The sequence below is a fragment of the Mustela nigripes genome, chromosome 12 (genome assembly GCF_022355385.1).
Source record: "Mustela nigripes isolate SB6536 chromosome 12, MUSNIG.SB6536, whole genome shotgun sequence".
NCBI classification, from domain to species: domain Eukaryota; kingdom Metazoa; phylum Chordata; class Mammalia; order Carnivora; family Mustelidae; genus Mustela; species Mustela nigripes.
Genome location: NC_081568.1, coordinates 27,776,230 through 27,791,442, shown reverse-complemented (window position 1 = coordinate 27,791,442; position 15,213 = coordinate 27,776,230). Strand labels below are relative to the sequence as shown.

The following is a 15,213-nucleotide window of genomic DNA, read 5'->3' as shown; positions in this document are numbered from 1 at the left end:
TGGCTAGTCTAAACTGTGATGTGCTCTATGAAATACACAACATATTTTGAAGATTTAGCATGCAAAAAAGAGTGTATAATATTTTTATATTGATTGCATGTTGAAATGATAATATTTTAGATATATTAACTTAAATAAAATATATTAAATTAAATATATTATTATATTAAATATGTTAATTTAAATGAATTTCACCAATTTTTTTTTTAAAATGTGGCTACTAGAAAATTTAGAATTACATATATGGCTCAGATGTTTGTGGATTGCACTGTATTTCTGTCAGATAGAGCCATTTTAGGGTATTTTGGGGGGAGAAAAAAAGGATTATAATTATCCAATGTTAAAATTAAACACAGAAACCAAACTTGAATATTCTCTGGGCAGACAAAATGAGTTAGTCATGTAAGCAGATGTTTTAGCTTACTTTGTAAGACAAGCAAGATTAACTTAACCTGGGTGACTTCTTGCTTATGCTTCTGACAATCATAAGCAAAACTTAAATCGTTTGCCAAAACTGATAGGAGGTAACCACTAACCAATTTCCATTCAGTTAAGAAAATTCTAACATTATAGCCAATCACTGTAAAGAATAAACCTTCATCGCCTTTCCACGATATAAGTTACTTTATAACAATATATCTTTAAGCCTCATTCCATATTTTAGTTTAAGTGCTCCTGGTTTGCAAACCCTTTGGTACATGCACAATAAACTTTCAGAAATTACTACTTCGGTGATTTGCTGGCTTTACTTCTGTTTTTTGTTTGTTTTATTTGTTTGTTTGTTTTGTTGTTGTTGTTGTTGTTGATGTACTTTTGACCTCAGGCTAACAAATTTGGGCCTGCAGGACCTTCCCAGGGGACCTCAACCTAAGCCACTCACAAAAACCCTCTGTTTCTGAAAACTGGGAGAGACTGTTGGGAAAACCATAGTGCCTGCCTCTCTACCCTGTCTCCAGCTTCCTAAATTTCCTGCAATCATGTCTGGTTTATCTGGATAAATGCATTTCTCCTGAGGGGGCAGACAGGGGTCTCCATGGAAATAGTAAAAACAGAAACAAAAGCATCATTTGGCCTTGAAAGACAGAATCAATCTCAAAAATATCAAACAACTTTGAAAGTTAGTATGGTTTACTGAAGAAGGACTAAATTAATTACCTGACAGATATTGCTAGGTAATTCTAGAGGTAGATTTGGTAGGGTGCCTGGTCACAGGTGGTAAATGATGAAACCGAGAGTGACGTATGTGAAGTGATATCTGTAGGTGGCAACTGGGAGTGAATGTGGTACCCCCAGGAATGCGGGAATAAAGAAAATCAGCTGCCTTCTGAAAGCTGACTGTAGGACTTACTCAAACAGCTAAAAAGCAGGCTTCCCAATTCAAGTGCCTTTGGTATCTATAAGAGTGGGCCTAACCTCTGGACTGAGATTTCAATGTCTACCCACAGAAGCAGCTGGAATTCTACTTTGTACTTGTGCTTTATGGGCCCACTATTATCAAAACTGATTTTTAAAGAGATAAACTAGATGTTTGAGTGCTGGCAGCTAATCCTAAAAAATTTAATAAGCACTTTAAAGTCTGAACCAAATAACCTTCATCTTAAAATGAACAAACTCCTTTGTTTTACGTTCTATTTACTGAACAAACTTTTGATCACATTGTTAATGAAAATCAGTCTACACTGAGAATTAAGTGCCATTTACAGGTATTGACCATATGCCAAAAACCCCGATGCAAGGTAGTTGTTCTGATCAGAGAGCTTAAGTAATTCCTTGGTCACAGAGCTCTATAAGGGTTGCTATTGGGATTCTAACCTAGGTGACTATTTTTGGTGCCTCTATTTTGTCATTCTAGGTACCTGCAAACTGGTTAATGTTTTGGTGCATGAAAAATTTTCAGATCACCCAGTAAGAGTGGATTTATATTGATATACACCCTACTGGCCTGCTCTGTTTCTCTTCTTTCCCAAGACCAAGTCTCATAGGTCCTGAGTCCAGTATGAATATCTGGGTATCTGTAATAATTGTTATCTACCACTGTGAAATCATCAACTGGCATGCCAGTAATCTAATCCTATGATTTTGGCTAATCCAATTACATTCCTGAGAGGTGGATCCTCTCACTGAACACTAAATAATTTAGTTTCTAACACTGGGAGATTGGTGGCCAGATCAGACAGGTGGTAAACTCACCTAGGAAAATGCCCCTAGTAAACTGGGAAATAATACCTGGTTTCTAGCAACAATCTAAACTGTGTAAAGACCTCATCAGAAAGCACATTCTTGAGTCATTTCCAATTTCTTCTTTATTAACATGTTAAAGGAACAGAAAGTTCCAATAAATCTAGTTTCACTGGAAAAGCAACCTAGCCTATCCAGCAAATATAACACACCAGGGGATTTTGATTTGAGAAACAATGTCCCTGCTGGGCCTAGGAATTACATGAAAATCCCTGTCAACATATACCTTTATAAAAACAGCTGCTATCTAGGAGCACCTTATCCTCCTCATATTTGTTTCACACTGCAAAACATGTCTTAAGACAATCTCTTTCCAACTGAAATATCTAAATCCAATTGAAAACCCCCAATAGAAGCTGCTGACAGATTACAATATGACAGGAAAAATAATCAAGAAATTTGAAAAAGGGAGTGGACAAATTTATTCAAGGGGGCAAGGAAGTGGTGTGAGGGAAAGTGGCCAGAAAGGCCATCTCAGCCTCCCAAGGAGAAACTACCCTAGCATGACAGTCCATCAAAGAGCTGAGTGGAAAACCCAAAGTCAAACTTCTGTTGAAGGGGTTTTGTCCATAAAAATGAGTGGATAGTTTGAATAAGTTGTTTGGCTATGTTGGTATATCTAGTTGCAGTAGAGATTCTGGACATTGAAGGTTTCTGTTCTTCTGACGATTTATTTCTGGAAAGAAGGTTGCTGTTCTTCTGACGATTTATTTCTGGAAAGTGTGTTAGAGAAGTGAACCTACAGAGGCAGAGTGAGAACGCTCTGTGGAATTCAAGTCCAAGACCATCCTTCTCCAATGACTCCATCAGGAGGCACTGCATGAGCACATGCAGGAAAGCTCCTATAATTTAATATAACACATGTGATTTAGAGCTTGTCTAGACTTTGTATTAGAGGGGCTTAGCTGAAGGACTACTGAGTTTAAGAAGCCCTCTTTTCCGACTGGTGAATCTTGACTTACTTTTTTTTTCTAAGAAACTAATTAGGTCATCTGATATGAATTTGGAGATAACCCTAAGTTAGAATTTCACATTGGAGCATTTTTTTCAAGTCATCAGAGAGAATAACCCTCAGCAACAAAAGATGGTTTGTGGAGGGAGAAGAAAGCTCCCTGAGCTCTTCATCAAACTTTCAAACTAGAGAGAAACGTTCTCTTTTCCCTTGCCTTTTCTCTGAGACCTCAAGAAACCAAGAGCTGGGTTATTCCTGCAGATTTTTGGAAAATTGATACTGAGGGTATCATGCGAAGTGAAACTATGTCAAGAGAGTAGAAGTTAGGTCTGTACTCAGATTTTGTTATTTTAATGCTCTTTTCCCATTACTTATTATATACTGGATGTGTCTTCTAATTAAATTATTAAAGTATTAAATTATTTAATCATCCAGACCTCCTTATGAGTTAGTATATTTCATGTAACAGGTGAAGAAACTGAGGCATAGATGAGTTACATAACTTGCTTTAGGTTAAAAAGCCAAGTCTGTGCAGTATTGGGATCAGAAACCAGGTAGCTGTGCTCCAGAGTGCAACAAAGCACTAGACTGTCTCATGTTGGACAAAGAAATCTGGGGGAGGAGTGTCCTAGGAAGGCAAGATTTAAACTCTGCCACGAAGTCAGGATTGTGAGGTCATCCTGTCAGCTTGCTGTAGCAGCAAGGCAGGACAGATGAAACTGTGAGAGCATCTCTGCTGGAGTCTTTTGGTGAACAACAGGGGGTTTCAGGAAGTTTTTGGAATCTATTTGACTTTAGTACTTGAGAACTAGGCCCCATCCTCCCTCCTTTGCTAAGTAGCACATGAAAGGAGAGGCAGGATTTCTAGGCACCTCACCATATTTCAAGTTCCAGATTGGTGGTATTGACGTCGGGGTCATCAAAAGCACAGGTCAGCAAGTGCTGGGTTCCATCCACTTCCAACTGACTGTAGCAAGAGAATGAATAGTCATCCAGTTCGGCATCTTCAAACTCTCCTGGGGAAGAACAAATCTGCAGCTGTTAATGAAGCAAATGGTACCTCCTTTTGAAATCTGGGGTGACATTAAAGAAATGGTAGCCTTTTGGGGCAGACATGAAAGAATGATTATAAGTTTATTTAAAGAAGAAAAGCCCAAGGGAAAAGACAGAAAAACCAATACCAACACCCAAACCGAAAAGAACCCAAACCCAAACCAAATTCTCTAGTGAGCACAGATTTTTCTAACAGGAAACAAAATCATCACAATTACTAAATAACCTCCAAATATTTCTAAATATTTCTGCTATTGAGTTAGTGCCCCAGAGATCTAGAATAAAATACTAAGTATACTCTTTCTTTAGAATAAAATACTAAATATGCTCTTTCTTTTTTATACTGTTAATTTCTTCTGTTAAATGGTACATTTCGAATATGGATACTTTATCTCCATTTTTCAAATGTTACCTAATCTAGCCTTTGACTTTATCACTAATCTTCATTTATTTACTCCCAAGTATTTCTTTTTTGAATGAAGGAAAATGAGAACCATCTTACAGTCAGAAGTTCACTTTTTAAGGGATAGCTTTTCCTTGCATAAATAGGCATCCCAACCAAAAGTATAATTGCTTATCTCCATTGTACAAATATTTATTTAAAGCAATTTGTCTTAAGCTACTAAGGCAAATGTGGTTAGAAAAAATTAGATCTGACAGGACTCAGATCTAGTAGACCTTCGCATGAATCCTACAGGTACTGCTTCTATAGGTATATAGATCCTTCCTCTATAGATATTATATCTTAAAGACATCAGAATTCTGGAAGTATGGAGGGAACCAGAATTTTTTTTCAGCCACTTTTGGGCAGTACATTCTGTCACAGATAGTACTAGATTTCTTAGACTGGGTTGAGGACCCTAAGATTTAACAGACATTTTGTATATATATTTCACAGTATTTAATAAAAAAAATTGTCAGCAAATACACTTGGACTGGGACCTGAAAAAAATCCAGCGTAACCGAAGCCATTCTTGGAGTGGTCAAATGTGAGCCTGTGATGGCTTCCAGGTCCATCAATACAAGAAAATACTTTGACCCATCAACAACAGAAATTAGAATTAGAATCTCTTAGGGTTTTAAATAGGATATAGAATGTACTAAAATTAAACCCCCGTTGAGTGTCCTGAATGCAATGAAATGTAGAAACAGCATCTTCTTTATTTCAATAACTAAGCAGGTCTGTGAGAAAATTAGTAAAGCTGGTTGTGAGTGGACCAACTAGCTGAGTGACAGGTTGGTTCAGTTAAAGCCACAAATCTTGAAAAGCTAGATCTAGATAAGAGCTGTTGGCACTTCTCTTTCTGACCATTCCTAGAACTCACTAGGCCCACAATTCTGCCACTAGCAAAGACTTATGTAATTTCAGCAAGGTATAGCCTTCTTCCTGATGACAGTTTTAAATAATGAGGGGGAAACCCATCATTTAGTGCTCACATTTTTTTAATATAGAAACACATTTATTTTTTTAATAATGTATTTTTTTAATTTCTTTTCAGCGTAACAGTATTTATTGTTTTTGCACCACACCCAGTGCTCCATGCAATATGTGCCCTAATACTCACCACCTGGTTTCCCCCAAGCTCCCACTCCCCACCCCTTCAAAACCCTCAGATAGGGCTCACATTTTAAAACATGTTCATTCCTAATCTTATAGGACTAAGCTCTTGTCTCCTAAGAACTGGCTATTTTCTCAGTGGAATGGTTCTAGGTGGCTTTAGCCTGCCTTTACTCAGCAGTCCTCACTCTGTCTTGATGTTTTCTCTTTTATAAATCTTCCACCAATCCTATACAATAGAACCTACATTACTGTTTGGATTCAGGCTTCTGTGGATCAACTTTGTCTCCAAAATTCTTCGAGATCAGTATAAGCCAGAGAGAGAACACAGTCTAGCAGATGCTGAGCACCAGTAGAACAAAGCACTCCCACCTACCTTAGCCATCCTGTCTGGTGGAGTGAGTCTGATGTACATTTTCATACAATATACAAAGCACTGGTCATACAATTAAAGTGACTATGTTTTGAGAAGCAGTTCCTTGGCTCTTTAGCCAATAAAGTTGCTTTGTAACCAAGATAAGTTCCCCTCAACAACTTGCAAAAATTGCAAGGCATTTTACAAAGAGAATATTATACTTGATCTAAGCTGAAAAATCCTTAGGTAAAGGTTATATACACCGTGGTTAAGGCCTCCGTCACCACACCTGTGGGTTTAAATTCTTATTATTCTACTTTTTAGCTGTGGTCCTTGTCAGGTTACTCAACCTCTTTATGTCTCATTGTTTCAATATGGAAATTCACATTATTTTGAAGAATGATTGAACAAAATATATGCAAAGACTTAGCTTAAAACACAGTAAGCACCCAAAAAGGGTTAGTTATGACTATCATCTTTTTGTTGTTGTTTTTGAGAAATAATAAATGAAAAGGTAAAATAAGAATTCTAATTCTGAAATATATGTGAAAAATTTGGGGGCTCCTTTGAAAAAGAATTCTTTATCAAAAGTATTATTACTATGGCTTTGAAATTACATAGAACTTAAAACAGTGAGTTAACATATCCTTTAAATGCTCACTATCTAAGCATATTTTTCTATAAAAATTTAATTATTTGAATATGTATTATAGACAAGGCCATGTGGTTTAGAAATCTTTCTATTGGAATAAATTAGTTAATCAAAAGCATAAATGGCTTGGATTTTTAAAAAATAACCCTTTCTTCTTTTGTTCATCTTTGTGGTTATCAAAGAATGAATCTTTCAACAAATAGCAGCTGATTATTATACAACCAAACTGAAATGTGTTTTCAGATGATCAATGTGGATGAGTGGTTAGATCTCCTAAATCCATCTGAAATTTAAATTTAAATCCATCTGATCAGTTTTCAGTTAGAATTCTTATTTCTTAGAAAAAAAAAAAAAAGTATGGCCACCAGGAGGATATAGAGGAAACAGATTATACTCTGAAGAGTTAGAATTAGGTGTTACTTGCCAACCACCTATCTGTGCAAACACTAGGCAACACTTTCAAATAATAATCATCCTCACAATGAAATTCATACATGGTCACCCTGTGAAAAATGTCAGCCCTCTGATAATGCCCCTAGTGAAAATATTCTAGGAATTTCCACCCTTAGTAAATACATGACTTGACATATCTAAGCTGAATCATTAGGCTGATGTATTTGATAACCTTGGTAAGAAAAGCCTTTTTAATTCTTAAAGTGATAGGACTTAATTATCAGGAACAAATGGGTGGTCCAAATTCCCAGTTGGCTCCTGTTGCGGCTGTTTTGCCTTTGTCTACAGTCTTGTTGTAATTAACAACCTGTTTACTAAGTAGGCAGCACTGGCTTCCAGATGTTAAGTATTTCAAGGATTCCAAAGATTATTATAGGATGATAAATTTGCCAATATGTAGAAAATTAAATATATTTCAATGAGACAACTCATTCAGATCTTTCTCTGTTCAGTTATTCACTAAGAATCTCAGGTAAGTCTATCAAAACTAAAGTATTTTGAAGAAATTTTCAAATACTCAATTCGAAGACTGAATGAGTACATGTTCTAGATACTCTTTCAGGTGCTAAAGATATGGCATTGGTGAATGCATACAAAGCTGTTGTTTCTGGAAATTATTTTATCATGAAAATCATGCTTTTGGAACCTCCTGAAAAGCTAAGCAAAAGAAATCTAGCTTGATTTTTTAACAAGGTAAAACTTCCTTGGAGATTCTCCAATAAGCACAGCCATTGTGTCCATATGGGTGTTCTTTTTGTAAGAGCAGAGGCATTGACCAACAATTAAGATCCACATTTAGAGAGTCAAATGCATTCTTTTCTGACAATTCTAAGACTTTATAAACCACCCACAGTATTGTCCCTAAGACCCCCCGTCCTGGTGGTTAGAACTTAAAAAATGACTGAGTATGTGGTAAGGTCTCCAACTCCTTTCCAACCCAGTATCCAGATCAGGTCTGTTAGGGATCTGAGTACCTGAAGCATAGGCTAGAGATAATCTGAAATCCTAAAGAAAAGTTAGGAATGACTCACCATTCTGTGCATAGCCACTTTCTCCAGAAACGGCTTGAAGTAAATAGAAAATCATACCAAAAGTTGTACCCAGAATCATCATTCTGAGAGAGAGAAAGAAAGGAGAGAGGAGGTGTGTGAGCCTATGTGTAGGAATGAATGAGAGAGAGCAGCAGTGAGAGAGAGACAGAGACAAATCTACAGCTTTGGCACTTTATACTTACTTAACCACAGACAGGGGGAAGTATAAACACAGCAAAAAAGAAGGCAAGTGCCAGAAACAGGAAGTCTGAGTAAAAAGTATTGCTGTTGTAAGCAGAGGTAGCGGAAATGAAGGGATAGAGCCTTTGAATTATTGTACCTCTTTGACATGTCTTTCAGCCCCCAAACTTATTCAGCTTATTCCAGAGTAAGGTAGCACATTCAAATCTAGCCCCAAACTACCTGAGACTAGGGTGAATAAGATTTAATTAAAAAAAAAAAAAAGCATAGATTCAATTAAAGATTCAATTAAAAAATTAGATTCAATTAAATAAGATTCAATTAAAAAGATTCAATTAAAAAAAGATTCACTTAAGATTCAATTAAATAAGATTCAATTAAAAAAAGCAAGATAAAACTCTAAACTTAGAAATCTAATCAGTTGATTGTCTGGGGTTTCTCTTTAAGGAAAGATTCTGCACTTTATGAATATATTGTTATTTTAAATAGTTCACCTCCAATCTCTGAACATACACACTAGAGAGTTTCATAAGAACAGCAATTTTGTTTGGTTTTCTGGGTGTCTCCAGTACTTACTTATGCCTTGCTCATCAAAGTAGGCATTCAAGAATTATTTATTTAGTTCAGGACGTGGCAAACTATGGCCAAGGGACAAAATTTGGCCCACCACTTATTTTTGCAAATAAAGTTTTATTGGAACAGAGGTACTGTTGTGTTATAGCAGTAGAGTTGAGGACCTACTGCAGAAACTATATGGTACACAAAATGTAAAATCTTAATGCTCTGGTCCTTCACAGAAAAAAGCTGTTGATCCCTTGCTTATTGGATAGATTGCTTATCTTTGAGTTTTTAGTAGGTTTATATTTGTGAAAATGTGATTGCCACACAACATTTTGGGAACATACGGTATTCGCAAACCACACTGGTACCTCCCTACATGTACTGGGCAAAAGCTTAGGACAATGACAAAGATAATTCAGACTCTCCCCAAACTTGTCTGCCAAACAAAATTGCTCCCAGCCTGGTTCCTGGGTTAAAGTAGTCATATTTGTTAAGTCTAAAGGACTTCCTGGTAATTGTTGTATCTTTTTCTTTAAACCACTATTAGTATTCAAATGAAGGTGCTGCTTGATAGCAATCCTGTTATCAACAGACGGACAGGCCTTCCATAACACTGATGACTGCTCAGGTCTTCACTGGCTAATCACCTGGACTGGAGTTATAAAATACCCCTCAGCTCTTTTTTAGAAAAAAAAAAGCCATAAGACTAAAATTACAAGATGATGAGTACTGATGTGGAGTAGAAAATGATAGTGAACTTTTGTTTGATTTACAGACATTGGGTAGATATTGGTCCTACAGGGTTGTAAAAGTGGCTGAATTAACAAAGACGAACACTACCCCAAAGTGTAAAACACAGAAAGTCTTTGAAAGCTGCCTGAGTTCATGGATGTCATCATCACAGTTATTGTGATAGACTCATAAAATAAGAAAAGAAGAAGTTGGGCATCAATACTAGTCTCTGGAAGCTTGTCCCCATCGTTGAGGCAGATCCAGTGAAAGAGAAGGGGTGCCCTGTTCATAAGATCACACTCTGGAGTGCAAGCTCAAGGGACATTTCAGAGCAAGAAGCCAGCTGCATGGACACAATCTATCTCCTCCACCTGCTGAGGTTTTCTTTTGGCATTTTCAAACATATTTCAAAGAGTGACAATTTTGTGCATCAAATAATAATTTGTGCCCTCATTTCTAATCTTGTCTTGAAAGCTTGGCTAGAAAAACCACGAGTCTGATTCATGAAAATTGGTACGTTTTTGCAATGAGCTGAAGATCCTTTCAAGAAAGATGTAACTACGAATTCCCATAAACTAAGTAAGTGTTAGAGAAGGAATCATGTATTGTATCTCTCCACCAGCATAGGTCCCATGGATTGCTCAGGTTGTCACTCCATGGGTGAGTAATTGGGTTGTGTCTCTTTAAATTCTCTTGTTTATCATTTTAGTGGACTATCATTTTGATTGTATCTCTTTCCTTTAGTTGTGAAGATGTAAAAGAACAAAGCCAAGACACAATATTTTGGTACAGCATGTGCTAGTTTGCTCAGGGGATTTCCACTGGTGTACTTACTCTTTTTGGGTGGGGCAGGAGATGCCTAAGGACCTAGAGAGAAACCTAGATATAGTGCGGGGAGCTCAAAGAAAAGAGAAGCCTCACTAGTCCTTCTAGAGATTTTGGGGGAGCAATGGTGACTTCTCTACTTTCTTGGCCCAGCTCTGGCTAGGCCTTTGGAAACTTAGGAAGAAGTTGCTTCTACCTACTTCTCCAGATGAGAGAGTTTCATTGTGTTGTTTTGTCATTAATCTGTGAGAGAAGTAGAGAGCTAAGAAAAGCAGATCAGGAAAGATGCTCAGGGCACCTGAGTCTCCACCTGTAAAGTCAGGATCCCAGCAGTGGACTGAGGACAAAGCAGATCCCTGGACGCTGAAGCCTGATTGTTGTACACATCCCCCTTCTCTTTTCCTGTCATTTCCTTGTACCACTACCTTCTCTCTTCCCTCTCTTCTATTCTGTCTTCCTTTAGTCTCACGCGTTCCTATGATGTGGTGAATCACAGAAAAGGAAAGGCATTTTATTGTTTCTCATATACAAACAGAACACTGTTGTAAGACTCCCAGTATCAGTTGGTCACAACTTTCCTTTCTTCCTGTGTGTGTGTGCACGCGCGTGTGCGCACGTGATCATTCAGACTATTAAACAGAGAAAGCAAGAACGATTTTCTTTTATTTTCCTACTGTAATAAGTTATGTCTATAACTTTGTATATCACAAGTAGAGCCCTGAAGAGCTCAGAGAACTCACCTTTTAGCCAGATATGAGGTTCCTGAATAGGGGGTGGGAGAGGGTGTGTATTCTTTATTTGACTGTTTACTGTCTGTTTTCTTAGTAAAAATCCACTCCAGGAAGCCCCAGGTTTTGTCTCTTTGTCCCAATATGTAAGGACAAAGATTTTCCTAGGCAAATTTAGGCTTATTACTAATCCTCACTCTCTGAACTCATCCCTAAGGACCAGAAATTTCATTTCCATACTTGACAGAAATTATTAATTTAGTGGGTCAGGTACCAACACGTCATCTCTTTCAGCACCCTTGGGAAACAAACTGTTTTAAGAGTAAAAGCACTTCTCAGAGTCCGTTTTTGTACAAGGCTTATAAAATAGTAACATTTAGTAATTTGTCCCCAATGAGAAAGATTTAAAAGTTACTCACCTTGTGATTGGACATTGAAGAAAAATAAAATGAAACGGCAGCTCCAATAGAAATAATAGGCAGTATATGTTGCTACAGGAATATCCTGGGCAAAATCTGATGTTTAAAAAATACTCAGAAAGCTCCAAAACATGTTCTATGAAATCTGAGGAAGTGCCCCCCCCTCACTTACCTTTCTTAATTAACAGTAAGATATTATCCATAAGATGGGAAACAGTCCTGGGCACTTGCTTTCTGCTGGAAGAAAGAAATCCACACCAGCTCAGTGGAGTGACTGGGGACCCCCGAGAACTATGAAAAAAAAAAAAAAAAGAGGAACCCCCCCCCCCCAAGGCATCAAGTAGGCGAGGATGACTGTAAGCAGACCTAATCTTGCTCTAGTCCTCAATGAATTGTTTTTAGCATTTTATCAGTGTGTGCTGAGTCAGTCCCTAGGGCTCTGAGGGGGAGTCCCAACATTATAAAGTTTCATTTCCAGGAGCACAGCGTTTTCCTTGTTGTGGCTCTTCTTTCATTTCCCTTTCCTCCTTACCCTGTGTCTTCAGCCCCATGCCTAGCTGTCATGTCATGCAATGAGTTCTTTCTGGGCGGAGTTTGAAATGTCAGAGCTCTTTTGCACTGACAAGATTTTAGTCTCTGTCTTTGGATACAACAAAAATGCAGTCTTTGAGTGCCTGTTTTTCACTGTTTGCTGAAGACATTTCTGCCAGAAAGAGAGTGTTTTGCTCTCAATATACGCACAAATTTTGATACAAATGTGAACCTGAATGTCGGTCCTTGAGGAAAGTGGTATGCCTGTTGGCAATGGGTGCAGATCCTGGCACTTTGGGGGGGCAGCCGGGGCAAGGTGTAGGTCTGTCTCTCCCTTCCGGCCCTTCCCAACAGACAGTTCACAGAAGGTTCCTGCTCACAGCTCTAGGGTCAGTGCCTTGTAGTGTTTTGGAGAAAGTCTGGATTGAGTGACACCATCCTGAGCCCTGGTCTGTGACTCTTTCTGCAGAGATGTTCTTGCAGGGAAGCACTATGCAGGAAGGGCTATGCCTGCAGAACACTTTCCAGACAACTGTGGTGCTGATTGTCGCACCAGTATCCAAATCCAGACAACTGGAAAAACTGGTAAGAGCCAGCCCTCAATCCTACTTCTCATGCTTCCCTGCCCTCTTAGAACCCAGAACCTGTGAAAATTAAGTCCTCAAGAATAGCTAGTGATCCAAAGGGGCACGTGTACCCGAATGTTTATAGCAGCAATGTCCACAATAGCCAAACTATGGAAAGAACCTAGATGTCCATCAACAGATGAATGGATCAAGAAGATGTGGTATATATACACAATGGAATACTATGCAGCCATCAAAAGAAATGAAATCTTGCCATTTGCGACAACATGGATGGAACTAGAGCGTATCATGCTTAGCGAAATAAGTCAAGCGGAGAAAGACAACTATCATATGATCTCCCTGATATGAGGAAGTGGTGATGCAACATGGGGGCTTAAGTGGGTACGAGAAGAATAAATGAAAGAAAATGGGATTGGGAGGGAGACAAACCATAAGTGACTCTTAATCTCACAAAACAAACTGAGGGTTGCCGGGGGGAGGGGGTTTGGGAGAAGAGGGTGGGATTATGGACACTGGGGAGGGTATGTGCTTTGGTGAGTGCTGTGAAGTGTGTAAACCTGGTGATTCACAGACCTGTACTCCTGGGGATAAAAATATATGTTTATAAAAAATAAAAAATTATACTTAAAAAAAAAACTTTTCTCAAAAAAAAAAAAAAAAAAGAATAGCACTGGTGTCTGATAATTTCCTAAGCTAAACATCAACATAAGCAGAGTGACCCTGAGTGATATTGTTCATGGAGTTGCCACATAGAATCGGCAGATGTTCCTGGAAAAGAAGGAGCAAGGGGTCTGTCTGTTGGCAGATTACATAAGACTATGCTGAATTCTTAAGACACAACTGTTACTTCCGATGCTTTCCAAGAAAACAGAGAAGTCCTGCCTACTTTTGCTTATGGATGTGTAAACTTTTGTGCTTTTATTTATTAGTCTCAGGAGACTTTGGAATTTTATATAGGACTTTCATTTCTTTTTGTATGTATTAGTTGGGCTATTTGGCAGAAATGCAGGAACTTGGAAATAGAGTGGTTCTAAGGAAGATGAAGCTTTATTGCTCTCTCAGAAGGTGACCCACGGCAGTGAGGCTGTTCCTGGGGTTCATTCAGTTAGGTGCCCAGCCCACTGTTTCATTTCCTAGGATGTTGCTCTTACCTGTGTCTTTAAGGTCAGCTGGCCTGTACCATGATCTTATTCCAGACTTTGAGAAGCAGATACAACAAGAAAGTGAAGAGGAGTCGGTTTCCTTTTAAAGAACATGATCTGAAAATGGTGTCTATCACTTCTATTCTTGTCTTTGAAACATAGTTTCACAGTTTGAAACATAGTTACTGCTTTTCAGACTACATTTTCCTTTCTCCCTTGCTGCTGGAAGTGGCCGTGGAGACTACTTCTAGCCAATGTTTCAAACTAAAACTGGAGAATCTATTAGTAAAAGGAAGAAGGGGAGAATGAATGTTGGGGCCAACAAGAAGCCTCTACAAGGGTTGTAGACTCAGTAGTTATGCCAAAGTATACATCATGAAGAACACAGGCAGTGGTAGCCAATTCCACCTGCAGGACCAGAGAGGAGGCATTTGATTTCGGGAGTAAAGAATGCAAAATGACTCATCAGGTGAATGGACCTAGATCCGGCAGGACAGAACTTGCACTTGCCCAATGGGGAAATAAGACTTAATATTCAAACCAGGGCCATTTTTTCTGATCTCAGGTCTCTGATCCCAAGGAGCTTTAAAGAAAATTAAAACTCTAAAGCTAGGGCTCCAAATTTGGGTACTCCATGCATCTCTTGAAACTCTAAGCCATATATGGGGATCAAAGGTTTTTCTCTTATTAGAACCTTAGAAGGGACAGTGACACAAAACTTTGAAATCCAATACATTGACCTGGGGAGGTGGACACCGTGACAAAGTAGATGAGCTGCTCGCAGGGAACCGTGGACAATTAGAGACTGAGGCAGCTGTGTCTCAGACTTTTGATTTGCGTTTCCTGGCTATTTCTCTCATGTCAATCTTGGCAGTTGAGGGGAGGTATGTCTGATAGTATGACATTGAATATTTGTGCTGGCCTCTACCTCCCTACTCTGGAGCAGATAAGCCTGTTCTTTCTTATTCTACCCCCATTCCCTGGAAGGGGGTTGACCTTGCTAGGGAGGCTCCTCACCATTTTCTTCTGTCTAGGCTCTGCATGCACCCTTTCTAAAGCAACTCTCTGCCTCTCTACAAGCAGCATAACTCTATTCCCTAACTTCAGACCAAGTCGTGTGGTTTCTTAACTAAACTCTTTTCCACTACTAGAAGCAAAAAGAAGGGGATTTATTTTGGGTAAATGCAGAATGATA

The 15,213-nt window shown here is 38.5% G+C and overlaps 1 protein-coding gene across 2 annotated transcripts in view; it reads right to left on the bottom strand.

The window, feature by feature from the left end:
• The window catches only part of IL7R (interleukin 7 receptor), a 31,347-nt gene extending 19,011 nt beyond the window's left edge, over nt 1-12,336 (bottom strand). The window contains exons 1-3 of one of the 2 annotated variants that reach the window (XM_059416996.1): nt 12,291-12,336; nt 11,931-11,992; nt 4,068-4,206 (exon numbers count right to left, since the gene is read on the bottom strand). In XM_059416996.1, the coding sequence (XP_059272979.1) occupies nt 4,068-4,206; nt 11,931-11,992; nt 12,291-12,322 (233 nt within the window). In that variant the 5' untranslated portion in view covers nt 12,323-12,336. Of the gene's footprint in view, nt 1-4,067; nt 4,207-8,292; nt 8,488-11,930; nt 11,993-12,290 lie in introns of those variants that run through there. The other variant, XM_059416997.1, reaches the window with a different exon arrangement.
• Between the last annotated feature and the right edge of the window lie 2,877 nt (nt 12,337-15,213).